Below are 26759 nucleotides of genomic sequence, written 5' to 3' on the forward strand. Positions count from 1 at the left end.
CCCAACGCTGTCATCACCAGGTACAAAGTGCAAAAGTGTTGCTGTTCCTGCATCCATTAAAAACTTTAAAAACAGAACAAAACAAACAGAAAAAGGATTTCCATCATCATTTGCAAATACATCAATTCAGTCTCCAAAGAGCCAGTGAACCCCTGGTCACCTCCTCCTGGGCAGGGTCCCCTGCGGCCAACACGGACATCAGCAGGAGAGGCCACTCTGACCCAGCCCAGAGCCTGCCCTGATCCACCACGTGCCCACGGAGAGCCGGAGCAGCGCTGGAACGCAGTTGGGCCTCAGCGTCACTCCGGGACAGCCCCGGCCCTGCCAGCCCAGTGCGAGCCCTCCCTGCTCCCCCACGGAAGTGTTGGCATTCCTCCTCTCCTGTGAAATGTTTCTGGTAAGGCTTTATTGCTCTACAAAGCGGTGCAAAGGCTGCCCGAGGACAGCTCCATCAGGAACTTTGGTCACACGGCTGCGGGATTTGTGCGCTGGCCCCGGCCGCCGCTGGACCTGCTACCTTCCCAAGAGAAGCTGAATACTGTGTGCAATAACACTGGGAAAACAGCACTGAACCCCAAATCCAAAACAAAAATCAGGGGCACGGGGAAGGGGACAACTCAAATCAGGCAGAAGGCTTGGGAAGAGCCCGTCATTCCCGTGAGGACTGAACTCAATGCTACATTTCGACAATGCCGAGTGTCTTTCCGAACGGATCGGTGCTGTTGGATCTGCGTGTCTGGTCCTGAACGCCAGCTCGCTCTCATCAATGCAGCATTTATTAAAAAATAAAATTAAAATGAAAAAAAAAAAAAAAAAAGAAAAGAATTGACAAATTGCATCACCAGGGAGCAGCCTGGCCTGGCTCACACATGTCCCAGGGCGGCGGCGGCATCAAGCGGGGCCGTTCAACGTGGCTTCGGCGCAGGGCAAGGCCTCGACACTCCTGCAGGGACACCAGGGAGCAGCCTTAGGGACGTGGGACACGCCGGGAAACCTCCCAAAGCTTCCTCATCCCTTCTGCTGGGACCTGAGCCCCTCCCTCTGGCTGTGTTTTGTCTGCCCAGTGAAGAGTTCGCAGCTCCCTGTGGAGAAACTCCCCCGGTGCCGCATGGATTATCACAGGGAAAATCAGCGTGGAATCAGGGAATGGCCTGGGTGGGAGCAGACCTAACAGCTGTGTACTTCCAGCCCCATTCAGGGTGCTCAGAGGGATGGAGCATCCCTGCTATGAGGGCAGGCTGAGAGTTAGGAATGCTCAGCCAGGGAGAGCTCAGAGCCCCTGGCAGGGCCTGAAGGGGCTCCAGGAGAGCTGCAGAGGGACTGGGGACAAGGGACAGAGGGACAGGACACAGGGAATGGCTCCCACTGCCAGAGGGCAGGGATGGATGGGAGATTGGGAATGAGGAATTGTCCAGAGCAGCTGGGGCTGCCCCTGGATCCCTGGAATGCCCAAGGCCAGGCTGGACACTGGGGCTGGGGCAGGCTGATAGTTAGGAATGCTCAGCCAGGGAGAGCTCAGAGCCCCTGGCAGGGCCTGAAGGGGCTCCAGGAGAGCTGCAGAGGGACTGGGGACAAGGGACAGAGGGACAGGACACAGGGAATGGCTCCCACTGCCAGAGGGCAGGGATGGATGGGAGATTGGGAATGAGGAATTGTCCAGAGCAGCTGGGGCTGCCCCTGGATCCCTGGAATGCCCAAGGCCAGGCTGGACACTGGGGCTGGAGCAGCCTGGGGCAGTGGGAGGTGTCCCTGCCATGGCAGTGGTGGCACTGAGGGGCTCTGGGGTCCCTGCCCACCCAGCCATGCCAGGACTGTGCCCTCACCTGTCTCTCGTGGCCGTTTCTGTGGCAGTTGTGACAGCAGTGGCGGCTCTCTGGTGCCCGTCCGTGTGCGTGGCCGCGCTGCTCCGGGCTCGGGGGGCAGCGGCCGTCCCGGAGTCGGCCACGGGAAGCGTCTCCAGAGCCTTTCCCTTGGAGTCACTGCGGGACAGGGCAGGGACAGGATAACAGAACTCAGCCCATGGGAAAAGCAGACTCACACTGGAACGGGGCTCCAATTCCAACGGGGAAAACAAAATTTCTCCTGCTCTCCTCACAAAGGTCTAAAGACCTCATGGGGAAGAACTGGCAATGAGCTGGGACTGAAATCAGCGGGCACATCCTGCTGTGGGTCCCAAACCCAAGAGGACACAGCAGAACAGCTGCTGAGGGAGGCATTCCCAACTGCTGCTGCAAATGCAGTCTGAGAGCTCCCAAAGCACCATTCCCATTGCCAGGGGTGGGATGGCACAGCCTGCTCCGCTCAGGCACAGACACAGAGACTGCTCTGCTCCACAGGCTCTGCCCAAGGGGCTCCCCAGGCTTCTGGGGCACCCAGAAAATCCTGCATTTAGGGGCAGATCCTACAATCCCATGGAGGAAAAACTCCAGGGATTGGATGTCCAGAATCCAAACGTGCTGAAGGTGCTCCAGGGACCACAGAGGTACCACGCCCCCAGTGAGGCACCAACAACCAAAGCTCAAATACTGGAAAAAGAGAACTGCAGGAACAAATCCTCCCAATCTCTTGTTTGGAATAAACCCACACATATTTCCAGCTGGAGAAGGGATTTCTGTGCACATCCCATTTTTTGGCTTCCAAGGCAGAGGATGAGCTACCCCAGGAACTATTTTCTTCCCAGTTTCCATCCAGAACAATTCTTTCTCCCTGTCTCCCAGAGCAAACCTCCACCAAAAGGGAGGAAAGCTGGAGATGGCTGAGCTGGAATCCTGTCACCAGCTCCGGGGGAGTTTATGGAATAAAATAATCCCAGCTGGATAATTGGGACATGTGATGGAGATTGGAGACTGAGGTTCTATTTCTGGAGCACTTCTCTTGAAAAAAAAAAAAAAAACCATAAAAATGAGGAACAATGAGATTTAAACATTCCCTTTCCTCCAGGGCTCACAAGCTCCTCAGAGGTACCAAAATACACCTTGGAAAGACACAGGGATGGAGCTGTGTTCCCAGGAGCATCGCTGGAAAACCACTTCCCACACAAAAAACTGGAGCTCGACATTTCCATGGCTCAGAGAAACTTCTGAAGCCCAATCCCTGAAGTTTCCAGGGCAGGAGGATCCCAGAGTTACCTGAGCGTTCTCTGCCTTCCCCAGGCTCCTGGAAAATCCCAGCTGGACGCACAGGGCCAGACCAGGGGTGACACAACCCAAACAAGGAGTCCCCTGGACACCCCTGGAGGGATGGGATCCCAAACCTCCCTGGGCAGTGGGATCCAAACTGGGAAGCTGAGAGCAATTCCTGAGCTGCATCTCCCTAAGGATCCCCCTGGGCAGCTGGGATGGGGCTCACAGAGGGTGGAACTGCTGAAGGATTTGCTGGGCTGCAACATCTGGTTCTCCATGGAATCCACAGAGGCCTTGGGCAGCTCCAAGGATACAAGACCTCCATGTGATGTCAGGGACAAGTGGAAGGAAAACCCAGAGTCTCTGAGCAGCTCCAAGGAGAACTGGAGATCTCTGTGTGGATTCCAGTATTCCAGGGGCACAAGGAGATGGAAAACCTGTTCCTACAGCAACAGGAACGGGGTTTTGGGGAAGTGCTTGGAGAGAGTCACAACCCACAAAAATGTTCCTGATTTCCCTGGAATCATTAAGGAGTGTGGTAAGGAATGGATATTCTCACTGCAGGCAGAGTGGTTTGGGAGAGCTGAGGGCACTGGGAAGGCTCTGGGTGGTGATTCCCACTGGGAGCCCAGGCCTGGAGCAGCCCCAGGCCCAGCTGTGGCACTACCCCTGTGCTCCCACTGCTTCCCCTGGGATCCCTGGCCATGGACACAGCTGTGGAGAGCCACAGACACCTGTCAGGGGAGGCTGTGGGTGCTCCAGGGTTTCCTCTCTTTGCCACAATGGAATCAGCTCTGGAGAAGGGCAGGCAGGCAAAGGCAGGCAGGTTCAGGAAGCTTTATCCCTATGGAGTGTGGTACAGACACTTGTCTGGAGAGGAAAACATTCCCAATGTGCCAACCCAGAACAAACACTGCTGTCCTGCCAGGAAAGCAGGGAAGAGGTGAGAACATCTCAAAGAGGATGGACACAAGAACAGGAACAGCTGGAGCTGGGCTGGGGTTAGGTGGGATATCAGGAAAGATTCTTTCTCCAAAGGGTGCTGGGCACTGGAACAGCTCCCCAGGGAATGGGCACGGCCCCAGAGCCCCAGGAATGTCTGGACAACACTGGGATTGTTGGGCTGTCCTGGGCAGTTGGACCAATGACCCTGTGAGTCCAGCCCAGGACATTTCCTGATCCCACTGGGAACCAGCCCCAGGAAAGGTCCTGCTGTGCCACACCATGGTCCAGGGGAGGAAAAGCGCCTGGAGCACAGCTTGGATCAGATCCAGTGGATCCAACTCCACACAATCCAAGAGAAGGAGAGGCTGCTTGCAGCACAGCTGGAACTGCTGTGCCTTCCCTCACCCTCTGCTTCCCACCAAGCCACAGCCAGGCCATTCCCAGGCACACAGCGTGCATTTATCAGAACTAATGCATTTATCCAACTGAAATGGATCAAAATTAACTGTGTTTTAAAAAATTTATGTATTTATCAAAATTAATGTGTTTATCAAAATTAATGCATTTATCAAAATTAACTGTATGTATCAGAATTAATGCAATTATGAGAATTAATGCATTTCTCAGATTGAGCTGCTTCCAACCTAACAGACCCTGTGGTAACTCCTGCCCTAATTCCAGGGAATTCTGCAATCCCAGTGGTTTCCCAGCTCCCCGGGCCCCCAGGAGCTGCTGCTGGCTGAGCACACCCAGGGATGACCCCAAACTGTCAGCAACCATTGCTGAAGGGAAACGCCTGATCCTGAGTCAGGTGCACAAACCCAGGGACTCCGGTAAAAAACACAAGGAAATCCATGGAAGACTATGAGGAAAAACCTCAGAATCTCAGAACTGGGTAAAATCTCTGTGGATGCAGCAGGTTCTGACTGGGCTGGGCAGCAGCTCATCCCCCATGCTTGGAGCAGGCTGGATTGAGGATCCAACTCCTACAAACTGCCCAATCCCTGATCTGCTCCAGCCTTTCCTGGTGCTTTTATCATTGATTGCCTTTGACACCGAGGGGAAAACGAGAACCTGGGTGTTGGTTAAACCTCCCCACCATGGCTGCAGGAGGATCCCATGGGAGCCCTTATTCTGCTTTTCCAAGTGATCCCACCCAGATCCTGCCCTGGGTTGGATCCCAGATCATGGACAGAGATGCTCCTGTGACACTGGAGTGCCCAAACCACAGAGATGTTCCTGTGACACTGGAGTGCCCAAAGGACAGGGACAGAGATGTTCCTGTGACACTGGAGTGGCCCAACCCTTCCTTGGAATAACCCTGTGCTAAGTATCAGGGAATACCCTGTGCTGTAATGTCCCTCAGCCCCCCATGCCATGCCAGGGGCAGGACCTGTTCCCAGGGGACACGGAGCCCACAGAGGGGACACTGGAACCACACGGGGCCATCCCAGGGGCCATCCCAGCCCATGGAGATCCCTTCCCACCTGGTGGGAGCGGCCCTGTCCTTGCTGGGCTCCTGTGCCGTGGATTCCGTGCCAGCCTTGGCCTTGTCGTCGTCGTCGTCGTCGCTCTCGGAGCTGCCCGAGGAGCTGCTGTCCAAGGCCACCAGCGGTGCCTTCCGTGTCCCGCACGCGTTCCACACGCAGGGAGAGGCAGCAGCGCTGGCTGGGGGAGGAACAGCCCACACTGGAACCTCGGGAAAGCTCCCTGGAACGGCCCGAGGGGTCGAACGGGGCCTGCAGCCACTGCAGAGGGTCTGGGAATCATGGGGTGGGTTGGGTGGGAAGGATCTCAAAGCCCACCCCATGCCACCGTGGATGGGGAAAACTTCCACGCCCCAGAGTGCTCCCAGCCCCGTCCAGCCTGGTCTGGGACACTTCCAGGGATAAATGAAGTGTCCCTGTGATATCAGCTCCAACTTATTGCAGACCCATCCCTTCCCTGCTGACTTTGTCCCAGCAAACCCTCGGGATTTTTGCCTTTGCTTCGCTCACTGATCCCACAGGGAACGCTCAGGGCAGGGGCCCTGCAGGGACGTTTCTCCTGCCCCAGGTGCTCCATGCAGAGCTCCCAGGAGCTGCGAGCCCCCCGTGCGGCCCTGTGTCACTCACAGTTCTTGTCCTGGCCCTGCGCCGGGGTCCTGTCGGTGCCGCCGCTCTCGGTGTCCACGGGGGAGCTGCAGCGAGGGCTGGACTCGGAGCTGGGGAGGGAAGAGCCCTGAGCGAGGAGCCAGGACCATCCCAGAGCCTCCCAAAACCCCAGGAGCAGTCACCGGCCCTGCTCTTCCTCCCCATCACTGTTCTGAATTTCTCTACACCTTATCTGCTGGTTTTGTACCCCACCGAGGACACAGAAAGAGGGGCTGTGTCCCTCCCCGGTCAGGAGCACTGGGAAGCAGCAGGAAGCACAAAGGAGCCCTGGTCCAGGATCATCAGACAGCATTAAACAGTAAAAGGGAAATGATGGGAAGGGGAAGAAGAAAGGATTACAGCCAGACATCCCATCAACATGCATCTCAAATACTCCCCCGTTCCCAAGGTGCTGGAATTCCGTGGCTCTTACCAGCAGAAAGGCTGGAAGTCTGTGAACTTGGCCCAGCCCTTCTCCTCCGGGGCGCTGCTCGGTGGGGCGGCCGAGTCCCACACGCTGGAGCCCACATCCATGGCCACGGGCGGCGTGGGGCCCGCGGGCTCGAACACGGCCGTCCAGCCAGCCCCTAGGGACACCACAGCCTGGTTCCAGCCCAGCCTCAGCAGCAGGAGCACCCCCGGGGCATCCCAGGGACACAGCAACCCTGCCCAGGGATCCCACAGACACAGCAACCCCGCCCAGGGACATCCCAGGGATCCCAGGGACATCCCAGAGACACAGCAACCCTGCCCAGGGATCCCACAGACACAGCAACCCCGCCCAGGGACACACCTGAGATCCCAGGGATATCCCAGGGACACAGCAACCCCGCCCAGGGACACACCTGAGATCCCAGGGACATCCCAGGGACACAGCAACCCCGCCCAGGGATCCCACAGACACAGCAACCCCGCCCAGGGACATCCCAGGGATCCCAGGGACACAGCAACCCTGCCCAGGGACACACCTGAGATCCCAGGGACATCCCAGGGACACAGCAACCCTGCCCAGGGACATCCCAGGGATCTCAGGGACATCCCAGGGACACAGCAACCCCGCCCAGGGACATCCCAGGGATCCCAGGGACATCCCAGGGACACAGCAACCCCGCCCAGGGACATCCCAGGGACATCCCAGGGACATCCCAGGGACATCCCAGGGACACAGCAACCCCGCCCAGGGATCCCACAGACACAGCAACCCCGCCCAGGGACATCCCAGGGACACAGCAACCCCGCCCAGGGACATCCCAGGGACATCCCAGGGACACAGCAACCCCGCCCAGGGATCCCACAGACACAGCAACCCCGCCCAGGGACATCCCAGGGACACAGCAACCCCGGCCAGGGACACACCTGAGATCCCAGGGACATCCCAGGGACATCCCAGGGACACAGCAACCCCGGCCAGGGACACACCTGAGATCCCAGGGACATCCCAGGGACACAGCAACCCAGTCCAGGGACATCCCAGGGATCCCACAGACACAGTAACCCCACCCAGGGACATCCCAGGGACACCCCAGGGATCCCACAGACACAGTAACCCAGCCCAGGGACATCCCAGGGACACCCCAGGGATCCCACAGACACAGTAACCCAGCCCAGGGACATCCCAGGGATCCCAGGGACAGACCAACCCATCCCAGGGCCATCCCAGGGCCCCCCTTCCACAGCCGCCTGTGTCCCAGGGAAATCCCTCTGTGGATGTTTATCCCCAGGAGAGGCATCCATGGAGACAAACGACACCGTGGGTAGCTTCATCCCCCAAGTCAGTGATTCCCAGCTCCAAGTCCCTCAGTTCCCTGCCAAAAGCTCTCTCCATCTCCAGTGGTTGGGTTTTAGGTAAAGAACTGATCAATGCATTCCAATATTTAAGATCCTAAAAATCACCCATTGCTTTTTTTACAGTCCTGGACAATTCCTCCTCCAGAACCTCCTTCCACTTCTAGTCCCACTTACTACTTGCAGTCCTACATTCCCACTTTTGGAATAGCATTTTTCCTTAGCTTTTCCCAGGGAAGAGGGAGGACTGCAGAGCTCTGCAGGAACAGAACCAGGCGGGAGAGCTGCTCCCCTCAAGGCTGCATCCCCAAAACTGATCCCAAATTCCAGCTGAGTCTCCAGAGGGTGACTGGGCCCGCACACACAGCCCACTGGGACTGGGAGATTCATACTGGTTCTTCCCAATGGACTGGAATGACCTGACACTTCCAAAGGGGTGCAGAGAGCAGGATCCTGGGATAACCCTGCTTGGTGCTCACAGTGACAACACAAAGGCGAAAAAAATGGTTTAGAACTCAAAAAGTTCTTGGGAAAATGGATGGTTGGGAAAATGTTTTGTCCCTTGGAGCTGTTCTGCTGACAGCACCATGTGTGTGTCCAGCATTCCCATGGTGTCATTTACACAGAGTTGTGAAAATCCCTGAAGGGAGCAGACAAGATGGAAAAAGGGCCTGTAGGGACAGGACACAGGGAATGGCTTCCAGCTCCAGGTTTAATGGGATCTTGGGAAGAATTCCTGGCTGGGAGGGTGAGCAGGAACTGGGCTGGAATTGCCAGAGCAGCTGGGGCTGCCCCTGGATCCCTGGAATGTCCAAGGCCAGGCTGGACACTGGGGCTGGAGCAGCCTGGGACAGTGGGAGGTGTCCCTGCCATGGCAGGGTGGCACTGGAGGGGCTCTGGGGTCCCTGACCACCCAAACCATTCCTGCATTCCAGGAAAAGCCTGTCCCTTTGTACTTCTCCAGTCACTGTAGGGATGGGCTTGCAGCCAGCAAAGCACAGCTGGAAAAGCAGAACGGGCAGGGATGGGGGTGTGGAGACACCTGGCAAAGGTGGGCACACAACTCCTGTCCTGGCATGGGAGGAGTTCGGGTCACGTCCCCACACTGCTGCCTTGACTGGGATTTGCACTGAAGGAGCTGGGACTCAGGGAATGCAGAACCATGGAATGGCTTGGGTGCAAGGGGACCTTAAAGCTCTTTTCATTCCAAGCCCTGCCATGGCAGGCACCCTTTCCCTGGGATTCTCCCTGTGGGGCTGCTCTGGGGCAGGGCTGCAGCTGCTCCCAGAGACTCCAGAGGCACAGAGTGAGCCCTGACTTTCCCGTTCCCCCTGGCCAGGAGGAACGGGGCACTGTCCAGGGGAGCTGGCAGTGTGTGAGTGCTGCTGTGATCCCTGCAGGCCCAGGGACGCGCTCCCAGTCCCGGTACCTTGGCAGGAGTCCGAGTCCTTCTGCTCCGGGGTGCTGCCCTTGTGCGGAGAGGGGGGCGGCCGCTCCTCCTCCTCCTCCGAGTCCACGCTGCCGTCGTGGTCCCCGTTCTCCAGGTCACTCTTGGAGCTCTCTGACGTCTGTGAGGCTCCAAACCTGAACAGGAACTGGCAATGAGCCACGTCCAGACCCCTCAGCTCCTCCTGCCTGTCCCTGGGGAAACAGCCCAGAGCCCTTTCCAGGGTTGTTTCCCCCACAGTATTTCCCCCAGCCGCTCAGGGCAGTTGTGGGTGCTCAGAGAGATTCCCCCAGATTCCCATGGGCTTTGGTGGCAGCGTTCCCTGGAGGTGCAGGACAGAGCCAGGGCTGGGACACCACATAAACCAGTGCCCAGCGAGGTGACGGACACTGGCGTGGAGCCCACCCTGTGCCCAGGCAGGACCTGAGGCTGTAGATGCTTGGCGAGGATATGGGGAGGTCTTGAAAGTTTTCCCTGTTTCCTTTGATCATATTTCAGATTGGGAATTATGGAAATAACTTTATTTTAATGAGTGGCTCTGTCAAAGGGATGAAAAATTACTTCAAAGTCGAGATGCCCCTGGGAGGCCTCTTGTTCTCACTTTCCTGATTTGAATGTTCTGAGAAAAAATGTTCTGCCCACTCCCCTCAGTCTCACCTCCTCCTCCTCCTTCTCTCCAAGGACGAGGGAAGGAGCAAATTCCAAGTGTTTCACACTAAGGGTGGGGGGTTTTAATGTGTTTGATGGAAGACTCATTAATTAGGTGCTCCCATTGTTAATGAATTCCCGTCTCCAGTTGAGGAGAAACCCCAGCACAAGTGGCAGGGAAAGTGTTCAGGGTTGTGTCAGATAAAACCTCACAGCCCCAAAATGACACAAAACCCAAGGAATTCCTCCTGGCCTGGACTGAAATGTGCAGATTCCCTGCAGCAGGGAAAAAATCAGGGTTCTGCTTTCCCCTTACCGTGTCCTGGACTTGACCTGGGTTGCGTAGGAGATGTCCTTCTCCTCCCAGATATCCTCCTCCTCCTCGTTGTCGTCGAACTGCTGGATGCGCTCGTTGCAGCAGGCCTCGAACAGGGAGGCGTTGGGCTGCAGGACAAAGGGAAATCACATTCCAGAGGGTCTCTGGAGACACTGCTCTAAGCCCAAGTCTCAGGGCTGACCAAATCTGGTTTAGCTCCGGAGCTGGGATCACCTGGGGTCACCACAGTCCAGCTGCTGCTTTGCTTGGGGACCAGGAAAGGCCAGGAACAGCCTGGCAATGTTTAGATCCAAGAGAAATCCATCTCTGCCTATGCTTCCCTAATCTGTGTCTAGAAAGATGATCTAAGGCTGTGAGAGCTGGGGGGGCTCACCTGGAGTGGAGAAGGATCCAGGGAGAGCTCAGAGCCCCTGGCAGGGCCTGGAGGGGCTCCAGGAGAGCTGCAGAGGGACTGGGGACAAGGGACAGAGGGACAGGACACAGGGAATGGCTCCCACTGCCAGAGGGCAGCCATGGATGGGAGATTGGGAATGAGGAATTCCTGGCTGGGCTGGGATTGCCAGAGCAGCTGGGGCTGCCCCTGGATCCCTGGAATGTCCAAGGCCAGGCTGGACACTGGGGCTGGAGCAGTCTGGGGCAGTGGGAGGTGTCCCTGCCATGGCAGGGTGGCACTGGAGGGGCTCTGGGGTCCATTCCCACCCAAACCATTCCAGGATTCCCTGATTCTAGGAACTGGCACTGCAGGGAGGGAGGAAGATTCCCTCCGTGCCGGGGCGCTGTCTCAGAGGGAACATTTCCTGGGAGAAGCCCCTGAGGGGCCGAGCAGTGCCTGGCTCTCTCAGGCCCCCCTGCACTGCTAAAAGCCCCCCAAACCTCTGTTCTCTCAGAATGCAAGCAGCACCTTTCCAGAAGCACCTCTATTGCAGCCCCAGCCCCATCCCCACTCACGCTGTCGTCGTCAGCATCGATGTTGAAGTTGATCTCAGCGATGCGGTCAAAGGGAGCGCTGCAGGGAGGGAGGGAAGAGCTCAGGGGTGGCACCGAGGAGCCCGCGCTGCCCAGAGGGACAGCAGCAGAGCCAGAGCCACTCCTGGGCTGGGATCCCTGCACAGCCACTCCTGCCCCTGGCCACGGTGTCCCCTCACTGAGGGAAGGGTTATCCCAGCCTAGGACATTCCCTGCCCACGGCAGGGCAGGCACTGGAGCAGCTTCCTGGGGGACAGACAGGGGGGTCGGGCTGTGCTCCAGGGAACAGGGACAGGAGCAGAGGGAACGGCCTCAGGCTGGGCCAGGGCAGCCTCAGGGGGGACAGCAGCAGGAATTTCCCCATGGAAAGGGGGTCAGGCCTTGGCTGGGGCTGCCCAGGGGGGCTCTGGACTCCCCATCCCTGGATGTGTCCCAGGAATTCCTGGAGGTGGCACTCAGGGCTCTGGGCTGGGGACAAGGTAGGGATTGGGCACAGCTTGGACTGGATGGGTTGGGAGGGCTTTTCCAGCCTCAGGGATTTTGGGATTCTGTGAATCTCAATGCAGGCGTGGCTCAAAGCCCGAGGTGTGGCTATTCTGTGAATATCACAGGATGTGAATATCCCAGGATGACCCAATTCCCAGTCCAAGCCAGGGGAGCCCCCCGTGGGAACAGCAGAGGGTGCTGCAGGCCCAGAAATTCCCAATTCCCAGAGTCTGGATCAGGAAGTGTTCACTCTCCCTGAATCTGTAGCTCTTCCAGTGTTATTTTCTTTGAAAGAGTCTCCAGTTCAGTACTCCTGCAATCCCACAGACACTGACACATGACTAATACTCCTTAAATATTCCACTTCACTTCCAGCGCAGCGTACAACAGCTGGAAACAGCCGGCAGGGAGCACCACTCCCAGAATATTCCAGGTTTGGCAGTACATTCTCCTCTTCCAATCACAAACAGCCAGAGCATCCCAAGCACAGACTTTTTCCAGCTTCATGTTCATTTTACACCGGGCATGAGACACCAGCTCCTCAGGGATTTCACTCCTCCCTGCCCCTCACTCACATGGGGCTATATTTGCCAGTAGTGAAAAGTCTATTTTATTTATTTTATTTTTTAAAATTATGTGTAGAATGGAATAATTTCTGTTCAATTCAATTCTGATTCTATTCTGAAACTTTTCGGCCCTATGAAGTTTCTGACATGTCTAAAGCTCAGGAAAAACCCTGGATGGGAAGGGCAGAGGTGCTGCCTTGGATCCCAAGGAATTCCTGGGATGGAGACAAACCCAGGAGCACTGGGATCCCCTGGAGCACTGCTCTGTCTATAACTGGTCCCAGTTTCAGGACTGTCATGGCCACTGGGATAATCCCAGTGCCAGGTACATTTCTAAGGAGAGAGGATGAGCTGCAGCTTTAATGGGATTAAAGGAATTCTGTAAAAGCAGCAAATTTGGAGCTCTGGATTCAGCAAGTTGTGTCGCACTGAATCCCCTTTCCTGTCTTCCTGAACTGCCACTCTCCTGATCATCCCTGCTCCCTCCCTCAGGAGGGGGAAAATGGCTGCATTTTCCATGGATTCCATCAGAGCACCGTCCCTTCACTTCTCCTTCCAATAAGGATTTAATTCCTTTGAAAAGATCTGTTTAACTGCCCAGAGTTTGCTCTTGTGCTTTGCCTTTAAACTCATTCCAGACCAGGGCTGGACAACCACTGCCTGCTTTATTTCTCTCTTTGAAATGAAGGAATACTTTTCCACCTGGCTCTGGAGATCGGGCTGGGCTCCTGGAAAACAAGGAGCTGTTTACAACCTGAGGAGGGGTAACAAGGCTCATTTCTAAACCTGAAGCAGAGGGAGGATGTGATGCCAAGAGGCTGAAATGCCGATCACCCCCAGACTCGCTCGGTGCCGTCACCAAACACCCCCAGACTCACTTGATGTTGTCATCCTGGTCTGCAAACTCCTCGTCGTTGAAGCCAAACTGATCCACGAAATTGGCTGTCATCTGCTGGATCTGGTACTCGGAGAAGGCCTGGGAAGGGATGCCAAAAAATCCATCAGCAGGGTGCCCAGAGACATTCCAGAAACAGTCAGTGGAGCTGCATGGAAACAGCTCCTCCAGGAAAGCATGAAAATTTTCACACAGAAGTGTGTGAAATCCTCATTCCCACCCCTTCCCAGAGCAGGGTGACACAGAGCTCTGGGATTCCCCCCATGCCTGATGCCTCCTGCACTGCTCCCAGGGGGATCCCAGGCCATGGAACTGCTCTGGGAAAGCCCAAAGGAGCTGAACATGGACTGGGAGCAGAGTTCAGGAAGCTGCTCCACAGCAGGATGGACCAAAGCCAACCGGAGCAGCGAGTTTCCTGGGAATAGTGAGGATGTTCCCAACTCACCTGCTGGAGAGTGAGCTCGTTGGGAAAAGCACTCTCAATGTCCTCATCCTCGCTGGAGGAGTGCAGGTGGTGGGTGCTCACCTGGGGAAGCACAGACCAGTCAGGGAACCAGGGAAAGCTGGAAAAGCTCCAATGTTTCAGCTCCACCAAAGCCCAAACTCCTGCCCAGGCAGGAGCTGCCCCGAGGAGTCCCAGGGACCAGCTCAGCACCACGGATCAGCTCTGCTGAAGGACTGTTATGGAATATGCTTATGGAAATGCTTTCTGCTCTGCTTTGAAGTGTTATTCAGCAAAATAAACCAGGAAAACCCCTTTCTTCTGTTATGGGAAGCCCAGCAGGCACTGGAGTGACCAACTCACCAAATCCACCGTGTTTCTCCGGTTCGTCTCCGTCAGCGTCTCCTCCACGAAACTCTCCCACCTGCCCCTGCAGTCCTCAGGCAGCTCTGGAATGAGGGGGAGAAAACCATGGGAGTTCTGAGCCAGCTGAATTCCCTGGGGACTCACCTGGGCTAAGGACTCACAGCTTCTCTCACCTTGCTGGGAACAACCCCCAGCACAGCTCCAGCTGTGCTTGGGTCTTCCCTTTTCTCCTGGGGACTGGGGGGGCCCTTCCCTCCCATCCCTCCCAGCCCAGCACAAATGGGAGCCCAAAAGTGAGCAGAACTTGAGGGTTGAGGAAAGGAAATGGAGAAATAATAAAAGGAGAAAAGAGCAGAAGATTGTGTCCCAGATTGTCATTGCCCAGCTGTGCCCCCTCCCAGCCTGGCAGGGGCTGAGCAGTGGGGATGGAAAATGTGGAAAATGGAAAATCTTCCTTCCTCCTACCCAAACCCATGGGACAAAACCAGTTTTCCAAGTGTGTCCAGTGAAGGCAGGATGGACACAGCCTGGCAATGGAAATATCTCTGATGAGCACATCTGGGGCCTCTGGGGACACCTCGTGTCTCTTTCCTTGGAGAGCCATGGAATCAAGGAATGGGTTGGGTGGGAAGGGACCTCCAAGCCATCCAGTGCCACCCCTGCCGTGGCAGGGACACCTCCCACTGTCCGATCTTAACCTCACTGTGTGAAAACCAAGAGCAGCCAAATGGGGTCTCACCATACTTTAAATGATGGGATATTGTGGGATTTCCCTGGGAATCCTTTCCAGCAGGAAAGGCTCTTGAGCAAATACCTGAGGTGAGTCCTTCCAGGAGCTCCCAAGGGTTATCTTTCCCTGGAGAGCAGTGAGGGGAGCTGAAGGAGGAGGAGGAAGAGGAGGAGAGGAGGAACAGGCGGTACCTTTGATGAAGTCACTGATCTGGGCCTGCATGGGTCCCTTCTCCATGTTGTGCACCACGGCGTTGGCAATGCGGGTCAGGTGCCCCATGTTCCCTCTCCTCCTGCCGCCCTCTGCCCTGGAACAGAGAGCAGCCGCTACCCTCGGAGCCGGGATAACCACAGAGCCGGGATACCCATGGAACCAGCATCCCACGGAGCTGGGGTGGGATACCCATGGAGCTGGGACACCCACGGAGCTGGGACACCGACAGAGCCGGGATACCTATGGAGCTGGGATGGGATGCCCATGGAGCTGGGACACCAATGGAGATGGGACACCTACAGAGCCGGGATACCTATGGAGCTGGGATGGGATGCCCATGGAGCCAGGATACACACGGAGCCAGGACAGAGCCCTGGGAATGGCCCCAGAGCTCCTGCCTCAATGGCCACAAAATTCCTGCCCCAATGGCCATAGTATTCCTGCCCCAATGGCCACAGTATTCCCACCCCAATGCCCACAGTATTCCTGCCCCAATGGTCACAGTATTCCTGCCCCAATGCCCACAGAATTCCAGCCCCAATGCCCACAGTATTCCAGCCCCAGGGGCCCTGACATTCCAGCCCCAATGCCCACAGAATTCCAGCCCCAGTGGCCCTGGTATTCCTGCCCCAATGCCCACAGCATTCCTGCCCCAATGGCCACAGTATTCCTGCCCCAATGCCCACAGAACTCCTGCCCCAATGCCCACAGTATTCCAGCCCCAGTGGCCCTGGTATTCCTGCCCCAATGCCCACAGTATTCCAGCCCCAATACCCACAGTATTCCTGCCCCAATGCCCACAGAACTCCTGCCCCAATGCCCACAGCATTCCTGCCCCAGTGGCCCTGGTATTCCTGCCCCAATGGCTACAGAACTCCAGCCCCACATATCCTGAGTTCCCTGCAGAACTGCAGCAGGGATCAGCCCTGCTCTGGCAGGATGGGACGAGCTCGTCCCCCACACATTTTGTCCTGCTCCCTCCTGATCCCTCCTCCCGCTCAGGTAACGTGGGAGGGGCTCCAAACAAGGAGCTACACATGGAAAAGATGCAGGAATAAATCTGACTGTAATTCCCAGGGAAGAAAACTCCAGAGTTAAGGAGCTACAGCACAGCTACTGGCAGAGCTCCAGGGTGGGGCTGGGACTGCAGCAGTGAGTCCCCCAGAACAGAAGACATTCCCATCCAACCATGGGATTCCCCTTGGGATAGAACCAGATCCCAACACAGAGCCCCTTCTCTGGCTCCTCCCTGCTTCCCTTCCTGCAGAGGGAAGCTGTGCTCAGCTTAGGGAACAGTTTGGGTGGTCAGGGACCCCAGAGTCCCTCCAGTGCCACCCTGCCATGGCAGGGACACCTCCCACTGTCCCAGGCTGCTCCAGCCCCAGTGTCCAGCCTGGCCTTGGACATTCCAGGGATCCAGGGGCAGGCCCTGCTGGTCTCCATCTGCCCACTGAGAGTGGCCAAGATTCTTCCTGGAAACTCCACTTTCCCAAAGCCCCAGCTGAGATTCCTCTGCTTAAATCCCTATTTTTTTCCTTCCATTCAGATTCTTTCCAGTGTGGTGGGTGACTGGAACTCTGGCAGGAAATTGGGATGAGCTCTGGCTCCTTTCTGGTACAATCAAGGAAACTCCCAAGCAGCACCCAGGGATATTTATGGTTCTACAGAACTGGGCAAGGAAATGCCCAGCAAAATTCCTTATGTGGACAAGGGGTTGTAAAAAGAACCAAAAACCCAAAAACCCAAACCACACCAACAAAAAAAATGTAATCCAGATCTCAATCCACCAATTATGGCCTAAACAATTCCAGTGGGACTCCAAAGCCCTTGGAAGCAACCAGGAGCTCAAAATAGAGAGGGAGGACCAAACACTGAGCTGGACACAGAAACTGAAGCCTCTGGAATATTTCCAGTTTAATGTTTTAGTTCTTTTAGAATATTTAGTTCTGATCAGCACAAAATCCAAGCTAAAATAGGAAATCCAGGCCACAAATGCCTGGCCATCCCAACTTCCAACAGTCTTCTACTCCAGGAAAAATAAAATTGTGCAATTAAAACAAACAAAACAAAACAAAACAAAAAAAACCCTCAAGAAGTGAATATTCCATGGGATTCCCTGAGAAAGCAGGAAAGCAGAAGACCGAGTGTTTGGGATGGGGTGTTTGAAACACCCATAAAACCCATCGTGCCTTCAAATCCTGTCTGTTTGGGAATTTGGCTTGTCAGCATGCAGACCACCCTAGTTCCAAATCCCAACCAAAACCCAAGTCTGTCTGGACACCATTAACAAGGAAATTCTCCAAGAATATTCCAGGGTCAGCGTGCAGCCCCGGGCCAGCAATTCCTTACTGGATTTTGTCATTGGCTTCCCAGGCGTCCAATATCCTCTGCACCAGGCAGCACTTCTGGAACAGCTGTGGGGAAAAGGGAGAAGGTTCAGGATTTCCCAAAGGAGACCTGTGGGTCCTGCTGCTCCTCCCTCGCTCCTCCTCGCAGCTCAAAGCCCAGCCCTTCCCCTGCCCAGGAGCCCAATTCCTTCCTGGCTATTTCCCAGAGGATCCAGCAGAGCAGCAACACCTGGAGCATCCCCAGGCTGCTCCTGAGCCTCCCAGCAGCAGGAATTCAAGCACTGCTGGCATTTTCCAACCACCACTAACAGCTGCAATGTTCTTGGGTAGTTTTTTGTCCAAAATTTGTAGTAATTTTTACTAAGAAAACCAGAATTTTAACAATAAATGGGGATAATTTTAATAATAAATAAGGATAATTTTAATAAATACCAAGGGATTCAAAGGGTCATTAAATGAGGGGAGTTTTAATGGGATGCTGCAAATAAAGGGACAACAGCAACCACAGCTTTGTGAGAACCACTACAGATGATAATAAATAATAATAAAGCTCACTAAAAATAGATTTAAAAAAATAATAAAACCCACTACAAATTATAATAAATAATAATAAAACACACAAAAAATAGATAATAAATAATAATAAAGCCCATTAAAAATTGATAATAAATTATAAAAATCATTTTTAAAGGCAATAAATTATAACAAAACCCACTAGAAATTACATATAAAAATGACTAATAATAATAACAAATTCACACTGAGACAAGTGCCTGCTCTGGAACAGCTGACCCCAGGGAGCCCCTGGTGACCCCAGAGACCCCTGCTGACCCCAGCCCATCCCACAGACCCCTGCTGACCCCAGCCCATCCCAGAGATCCCTGCTGACCCCAGCCCCATCCCACAGATTCCTGCTGACCCCAGCCCCATCCCACAGATCCCTGCTGACCCCAGCCCATCCCACAGACCCCTGCTGACCCCAGCCCACCCCACAGACCCCTGCTGACCCCAGCCCATCCCACAGACCCCTGCTGACCCCAGCCCATCCCACAGACCCCTGCTGACCCCAGAGATCCCTGCTGACCCCAGCCCATCCCACAGATCCCTGCTGACCCCAGCCCATCCCACAGACCCCTGCTGACCCCAGCCCCATCTCACAGACCCCTGCTGACCCCAGCCCCATCCCACAGACCCCTGCTGACCCCAGAGATCCCTGCTGACCCCAGCCCATCCCACAGATCCCTGCTGACCCCAGCCCATCCCACAGATCCCTGCTGACCCCAGAGATCCCTGCTGACCCCAGAGATCCCTGCTGACCCCAGCCCATCCCACAGATCCCTGCTGACCCCAGAGATCCCTGCTGACCCCACAGATCCCTGCTGACCCCACAGATCCCTGCTGACCCCAGCCCATCCCACAGACCCCTGCTGACCCCAGCCCATCCCACAGACCCCTGCTGACCCCAGCCCATCCCACAGATCCCTGCTGACCCCAGCCCATCCCAGGCACCCTGCTGACCCCAGCCCATCCCACAGACCCCTGCTGACCCCAGCCCCATCCCAGAGATCCCTGCTGACCCCAGCCCATCCCAGGCACCCCTGCTGACCCCAGCCCATCCCACAGACCCCTGCTGACCCCAGAGATCCCTGCTGACCCCAGCCCATCCCACAGACCCCTGCTGACCCCATCCCACCCCACAGACCCCTGCTGACCCCATCCCACCCCACAGACCCCTGCTGACCCCAGCCCATCCCAGGCACCCTGCTGACCCCAGCCCAGCTCTCACGTGGGTGACCATGACGTTCTCGGTGGCTCCGGCCGGGGGCCCCGAGGGCTCCGTGGGCGCCGCTGGCTCCGGGGCCGCGTTCCCGCTCGGAGCCTCCTCTTTGCTGCCCGGCTCCCCCGGGCTGGGCTTCCCCTCGTGCACCGAGTGGGACAGGATGGCTGCTATGGACAGCTCCACTTGGAAATGCAAAAAGTTATTCCACGTGTATTTAAAAAATAAATCCTGGAGGAGAAATAAGAGATGGAAGAGTTTACTTGGGATGAATTTTCCTGGTTCTAATGGTATCAGGGATCTTTAAGGATCTTCCCAGTTCAACCCATCCCAGGATTCTGGACTCAGGGATATTAAATTGTTGCTCAAGCTGTTGTTTGATCAGGCAATTCCACTCAAACGGTTTTCCTGCTACATGCCAGCACTCACTGCAGGCTGGGCTCTGCATTCCCAGGGCACTCAGTCTGTTGGGAAATCAGTGAATACTCCCAATAAATGCAGGGAGCACTCAGGAATCCTCTCACACAGACAGCACTCACAGCACAGACACACTGAATTAAACAACCTAACTCTGCTGGGGCTCAGTGAAGCCTAGGAAAAACAGGAACTAAATCACTGCTAAGGGTGGAATTAGTTCTCTTAAGGCTGCACAGGTTCTGGGAGGCTTTTTCCAGCCTCAGGTTCATCTCTCATCATTCCAGGAGCTCACACGCACAGCACAGGCTGTTTCACACCTTCTCCACTGAACTGACATGGAATTGGAAGTGTGAGGCTCAGTCCAAAACCCCAACCAGTCATATCTGAATGCCAAAAGCTCCTCCAGGGATCCGCTCCTTGCTGGAGCAGGGAAATATCAGGACTTGTCCTGCCAGCACAAGGCCTGCCCAGAAGGGGTCCCAGGTGGAACTGCCCCGTCCCTGCCCCGGTGCCAACACTCACAAGTAACAAGTCCATGGTGCCGAGCCTGCAGAGCTCCTGGTTGATGCTGGGCGTGTTGGTGTGCAGCAGCGCCGCGATCAGCCGCGAGCCGTGCAGCCGCGCGTTCCCCAGCGGCTCCTCCAGCACCCCCAGCGTGGTCAGGATCGCCGGTTTCTGGGGAGCAGGGGTGGCAGTCAGGGGAGGAGAACATCCCACAGCGCGCCAGGTTCTACAGGGCCTTGGCCGTAAATTCTACCGTGGCAACTCCACTTCACCAGGGGGAAGAGCTTTCCACGGAGGGGCAGAGCCCTGGAACCACTGCCCAGGGAGGGCCTGAGTGCCCCACTCCGCAGACATCCCAAACCCAGCTGGACATGTCCCTGTGTCACCTGCTCCAGGTGACCCTGCCCCGCAGGCGGCTGCACTGGACAATCCCCAACAACCCCACCTGTTCGGGGACTCTCGGATTTAACAGAGCCCACCCGTTTAAGGAATGTTCTCAGCATTCTCAAACCTAAACCACCTTCCCAGGAGGATAGTTCTGGGGTCACTGAGAGATTTGACTTTCAAACCAGAAGATTAAAATACAGCTATCCACTGTAAGCTCCTTCCTCTCCATCCCTTCCCATCTCCAGTGAATCCCCCAGTCCCAAAGATTTCCCTGAATGCAACCCTCGGACTCCTGCTGCAGATTCCTGGTGCAGACTCCTGCTGCTCATCCCTGCCCGTTCCAGTTACAGAATCTGCATGTGGCTTTCCCTTCCCTGGCCACGAGTCCTTGCTGGAGCTGTCGGGACTCCTGGGCACGCCAGCGGTACCTTGGGTGGGTGCAGCAGCAGCTGGTGGAAGTCCTTGAGCCGGGGCTGGATGCCGTGTAAGATGCTGTTGCTGACAGTGTAAGACCTCTCGAATCCCTGAGTGTACGAGTCCATCAGGCCTTCCACTCTGAGGGAACACCAGGATTCACTCGGAGTCACTCACCATTTCCTCTTCCCATTCTGAACAACCAAATGAGACCAGGGTCCTCAAGGTCCCTCCCAACCCACTCCATCCTAGGATTCTGGGACTTTATGATATTAAACCAGTGCCCATCTGGGTGCTTAATCAGCAATTCTACTAAAACCATTTACTTTCTACACTTCTCGCATTCCATCTTCCTTCTCCTGGGGCCCAGAACTGCCCCAGTATCCAGAGGTGCAGATTTTGTTAAAGAGCCTCCAGTCACACTGGCCATGTCAGTGGTTTTCTCTTCAAAAATAAGGATAAAAAATAGTAATATTCAGTTCCTGAACAGATTCCCACACCTGCATGGTATTGATTCTATTATATTAGTTATTTCTATTATTTATTATACTGCAATAGTATTGGTATCATTTCCCAGGTGCTCCTCACACAACCAAACCTGTGCCGAGCTCAGGAGGAGCTGACCAGAAATAACCTCCCAGCAGAGCTGGCAAACCACATTCCCAAAGTGCTTCCTGGGGCTCCAAATTCCCAAACACTTCCAAAGGGAATGGCTGAGCAAGCTACCTAACAAATGTTTGTTCCTCCCACTGCCCCAGGCTGCTCCAGCCCCAGTGTCCAGCCTGGCCTGGGCACCGCCAGGGATCCAGGGGCAGCCCCGGCTGCTCTGGGCACCTGTGCCAGGGTCTGCCCGCCCTGCCAGGCAGGAATTCCCTCCCAGTGTCCCATCTAAGACTCCCCTCTCCCAGCTTGAAGCAATTCCCTGTGTCTGGGCAGTGCCTGTCCCTGTGTGCCCCCAGCCCAGGCTGGAGCCCCGGAGCAGTTCCGGTGGTCCCGGTGATCCCGGTGGTCCCGGTGATCCCGGTGATCCCGGTGATCCCGGTGGTCCCGGTGGTCCCGGTGATCCCGGTGGTCCCGGTGGTCCCGGCTCACCCGGAGCGCCGTGTTTCCAGCAGCGTCAGGAGCACCTGGGTTCCGTTCACGATGCAGGTCTCGCTCTGCTCCGCGTCGAACATGTTCCTGAGGAGCTGCTCCACACACTCCTGCCTGGGGACACAGGGGGTCACTCACACGGGGCTGGGGCTGCTGCACCCCGAGGCTTTGTCTGGGCAACCACAGAGGGCAAAGGGAAGATCCCACTCTTCCCGCTGCGCTGTGCCAGACCAGGAGTGATGGGTGGGAGGAACAGGAGGCTGAGGCCAGCCCTGCTCCCCAGCTCACACAATCACACAGTCCCTGCGTTGGGAGAGAGTTCCAGGAGCATCGAGCCCAGCCCAGCCCCAGCAGCTCACCTCACCCAGTGCCACATCCAGGCTTTTCAAACACACCCAGGGCTGGTGACTCCACCACCTCCCCGGGCAGCCATCCCAGAACTTTATCACCTTTCTGGAAAAGCTTTTTCCTGCTATCCCACCCGAATTTCCCTGAGCACAGTTTAAGACTGTCTCCTCTGGTTCTGTCAGTTGTTGCTCCAGCTCCTGAAGCTCCTGCTCCCCACCACATCCCAGCTCCATCCCTCAGGGACAGCTCCCCAAAATCCAGACCTCAGGAAGTCCCTTCCCCAGTTCCACATCCAGCCAAAACCAGCACCCCTGGAGTTCACAGCCCAATCCTGACTATTATCTAAGATTCAAAAAAAGTCTCCTTTCTATGGGTATAAATAAAATATGAGAAAAAAAATGTGAAACCAGGTGAATAATTCATGAGGGAGCATTATTTGAATAAGGAGCATCTAAATACCCTCTGTCAGCAGAGAAGGGGAGGTAAAGGAGGCAATTTTCTGTAATGAACCAAATTCCCTTTATAGCACCCAGCCAGCAGCTCCTGAACCTGGATTTGGGCCTCATTCCCTGATCCCACCTCCTTCATGCTGATCCTTCATTCCTGACTCAGGGATGACAAAAGTTATCCAAGACCCAAAAGGTCACTGTAATGCTGGGAAAATTGGCCAGGAAGGGTACTGAGCTTTGTGACCTTCAGAAGAAAGGGAAGAGCAAAAGAAGCCCTTTGCCCAAAATGCTCCTTTATTTTGAGCAGGAATTCTGGAGATGGTTCCTGGAAGTGCAGGGTCTCACACCCCTCTCAAAAACTATGAAGAAAGCCTAGAATTACCAAAAAAGTCTGTGCGAGCCATGCCTTCCATGGCCTTCACCCCTCCCACTGCAGGGAATCACAGCCCTCATTAAAGGTCCTGGGACTTCCCAGGGGGAATGACGGAGCTGCAATCCCATCTCCTCAGTTCTGAGGGCTCAGAACAGACCAGAGGAGAGACCACAGGCTCCAGTCAGGGATGAGACCTCCAGTGCCTCCAGCTCCGGGGCCCAACAGCAGCAGCACCTGGAGTGCTGGAGATAGCCCAGAGGAGGCCCCGGAGCTGCCCCAGGGCTGGAGCCCCTCAGATCCCAGGGATCCAGGCTGGGAGAGCTGGGGAGGCTCCCCTGGAGAGGAGAAGGATCCAGGGAGAGCTCAGAGCCCCTGGCAGGGCCTGGAGGGGCTCCAGGAGAGCTGCAGAGGGACTGGGGACAAGGGACAGAGGGACAGGACACAGGGAATGGCTCCCACTGCCAGAGGGCAGCCATGGATGGGAGATTGGGAATGAGGAATTCCTGGCTGGGAGGGTGGGAAGAGGCTGGGCTGGAACTCCCAGAGCAGCCCTGGCAGTGTCCAAGGCCAGGCTGGGCACTGGGGCCTGGAGCAGCCTGGGACATGGCAGGGTGGCACTGGAGGGAATCTGAGGTCCCTTCCCACCCAACCCCTTCCAGGGTTCCATGAAAAGTCAACACTTCCCTAGCACAGGATCCGGTCAGGCCATGGCACAAAGGCTGGATCTACCTCATTCCTGAAGGAGCAGTGAGGGAAATGAAAAATTTATGGAAGTGTAGCAGCTCTGGTAGGGGTGGAGCTCCATGGCAAGCCCAGGATGGTCCCAGTGGCTTCCCAGTGCTGGGATGAGCCACATCCCATTCCCACTGGCACACCAGGTCCTGTCCCAGGAATTATCTCACAGTCATGGAGGAACTGACAGCCCTGGGCCAGGAGAAAAGATCCCCCATGACACATAAATTCAGAGCTCTGGGTGGACAGAAATATCTCAGGGGAACTTGAACCCCCTGTCCCTTCCATGGCTCCTTCCAGCCCTTTCCTGACAAAGTGTCACCACCAGGCCTAAAAGAGCCTTTTTTGTTTCAGTCTCCTGGAGAATCTCCAGGAGATTTTAGGTTTAAAGAAACAGTAAGAAGCAGAAAACACAGGACATAAATAATTGAATGTTCATTGCAAAGAGCAAAGAAACAACACCAGGAATGGAACAAAACTGGGAAAAACAACACTTCTGGTACACACTGAATGTTATCTGGGAAATCTGGGAATCCTGGAATGGTTTGGGTGGTCAGGGACCCCAGAGCCCCTCCAGTGCCACCCTGCCATGGCAGGGACACCTCCCACTGCCCCAGGCTGCTCCAGCCCCAGTGTCCAGCCTGGCCTTGGGCATTCCAGGGATCCAGGGGCAGGCCCTGCTGCTCTGGCAATTCCACCCCAGCCCCTGCTCACCCTCCCAGTCAGGAATTCCCTCCCAAGATCCCATCTATCCCTGCCCTCTGTGGGCTCCACGTCATTCCCATTGTCCTGGCACTTCAGTTCTGGATGAACAATCCCCCTCTGGCTTCCTTTGAGATCCCTTCAGACCCTGAAGGTGCTGTGAGGTCCCCACACAACCCTTCCTTCTCCAGGCTGGAATTCCTTGGATTTTTGCCTCACTCTGGATCAGGCTGCGACCTCTGGGCTCCATGACCCCCTCTCCTGCCTCTGGACAGAGCCCCACACCCCAGATTGCTGAAGAGGCCACTCAGAGCTGCTCCAGCTCCAAAGGAACATCCCTGCTCTGTCTGCTCCCCGCAGAGTGATCCAGGAGCCCCTCCCAGTGCCCCCAGCATGCCCAGTGCCCCCAGTACTCACGATTCCAGTGCTGTGAGAAGTGGATCTGGCTCCGGGACATCCTGGAGCTGAGTGCTCTGGTCTCTGCTCAGCCTGATGATGTCACACAGGGTCTGGGAAGCATTGGATTGCCTCTGGAAACAGGGACAGGAGCAGCATCAGCACTGGGGCCAAGGCCAGCCAGGCTAGGAATGCTCTGGCTGGGATCAATCCCATTCCTGCTCCCCCTGGAGTTATTCAGGGCTGGACACTCCTGGAGCAGCAGCATCAGCAGGCTTTGCACTCAAAGGAGATTGGCCCAAACACAACCACCAAGAGCAGTTCAGGAGCTCAGGGATGAGGATTCTTTTTCTCTCCTCAATCCTGCTAATCTGCACATCCATAACACAAATATCCCACCCTTCCTCGCACTGTTCAGCTTTCCTGCTTGAGAAAACCCTCCACCATTTAATTCCTGGGATTTAAAAGGAATTTCCAGAGGTGTTTGAGGAATTCATCCTCTGGTTCTGGCCATCAGGCAAAGCCTCTCTGCAGCTGCTGTACCTCAGCATCTGCTCCAACAGAAATCCACAGGGATGTTCCCAGTTTTCCCCTCATAGAGGGAAATTTGCCTGGGATGAGCTGAGGGAATTGGGCTCAGAGAACTACATTTTCTGGACTTTATCACTGAATTCCTACTCAGAGCTAGAAAGATTTGAAAACGGCATAAAGTGGCTGATTTTAAAGAATCTTCCAGGAACACCACAGTCCTCCCTAATCCCAAGGGAGATCCCCACTGTCTGTGGGACTGAGATGAACTGAGGCAGCAGAACCAAGAAACTGGGAGCAAAATAAGTCAAAAGCAGATGAAGGGACATCCTGAGGCCATCCCTGGTGGCTCCTCCACAGGTCACTGGGACGAGGCAAACAGAAATCTCTCAGACCCTGCAGGACCCCGCCCCCCAAATCCCCAGGCCTGGTGCCACTCACATCCTCATCCTGGCTCGAATGGATCAGCTCCACGAGTCTCTGGATAATCCTGGCTTCATTCAGCCACTGTAGGGAAAAGAGCAGCAGAGAAAATCCTCAATGGATGTCCAAGAACTCAGAACAAGAGGGGCTCTGGGAAGCTCTGCAGGAAGGGGAAGCCCTTCCTTCCCTCTCCTAATCCCATCCCTGAAGCAGGGACAGGGATGGATGGGGATGGATCTGGATTTGCATCCTGCCATGAACGACCCACAGACCCCTCTGGAAAACGTGAAATGTTCCAGGGACAAACAGCCTCATCTGAGCAGTGGTGGCAGAACCCCACCACATTCTCCCAGCAGCTCCTGCTCTTCCTGCTGCTCACGCTCAGCAATTCCACCTCCTGCCAGATGTTGGAACAGCTGTCACTGTGCCTTCACCTTGCTCCACAACTTCCAGTTCTCCATGCAAACCACTCCCTATCCCCCTTTCAGGCCCACGCAAACCAGGAAGGGCCTCTCCAGAGGCTCTCTTCCACTCCTCCCTCCCAGCCCCACACGCAGCCTCAGCCCTCCATTTCCATTCTGATCCCACTCCTGGTTCCAGGAAAACTGCTGGATGTGTGACATCCCCCAGACTCATCCCAACAATGCCCAAACTCAGCTGCCTGGGAAATGAGAAAACTTCCATTACAAGGAAAAACATTTCCAGGGATGGGTCTGGAACCCCTCAGATCCCAGGGATCCAGGCTGGGAGAGCTGGGGGGGCTCACCTGGAGTGGCAAGGATCCAGGGA

General features: G+C 55.7%; 1 protein-coding gene across 3 annotated transcripts in view; it reads right to left on the reverse strand.

The window, feature by feature from the left end:
- Positions 1-379: 379 nt before the first annotated feature.
- PPP6R2 (protein phosphatase 6 regulatory subunit 2) overlaps positions 380-26759 on the reverse strand; it is a 55918-nt gene continuing 29538 nt past the window's right edge. For all 3 annotated transcript variants that reach the window (XM_030261577.4, XM_030261576.4, XM_030261575.4), the window contains 19 exons: positions 25989-26054; positions 25041-25153; positions 22020-22133; positions 20942-21068; positions 20145-20297; positions 19215-19436; positions 17430-17494; positions 15059-15174; positions 14135-14220; positions 13775-13855; positions 13313-13410; positions 11365-11422; positions 10396-10523; positions 9414-9568; positions 6633-6786; positions 6182-6270; positions 5555-5735; positions 1824-1979; positions 380-943 (listed from right to left, as the gene is read on the reverse strand). In XM_030261577.4, coding sequence (XP_030117437.4) covers positions 892-943; positions 1824-1979; positions 5555-5735; positions 6182-6270; positions 6633-6786; positions 9414-9568; positions 10396-10523; positions 11365-11422; positions 13313-13410; positions 13775-13855; positions 14135-14220; positions 15059-15174; positions 17430-17494; positions 19215-19436; positions 20145-20297; positions 20942-21068; positions 22020-22133; positions 25041-25153; positions 25989-26054 — 2214 coding nt within the window. In that variant the 3' untranslated portion in view covers positions 380-891. The remainder of the gene's footprint in view (positions 944-1823; positions 1980-5554; positions 5736-6181; positions 6271-6632; positions 6787-9413; positions 9569-10395; positions 10524-11364; positions 11423-13312; positions 13411-13774; positions 13856-14134; positions 14221-15058; positions 15175-17429; positions 17495-19214; positions 19437-20144; positions 20298-20941; positions 21069-22019; positions 22134-25040; positions 25154-25988; positions 26055-26759) is intronic.

This window comes from Taeniopygia guttata, chromosome 1A (assembly GCF_048771995.1).
Source record: "Taeniopygia guttata chromosome 1A, bTaeGut7.mat, whole genome shotgun sequence".
Classification (NCBI taxonomy): Eukaryota; Metazoa; Chordata; class Aves; order Passeriformes; family Estrildidae; genus Taeniopygia; species Taeniopygia guttata.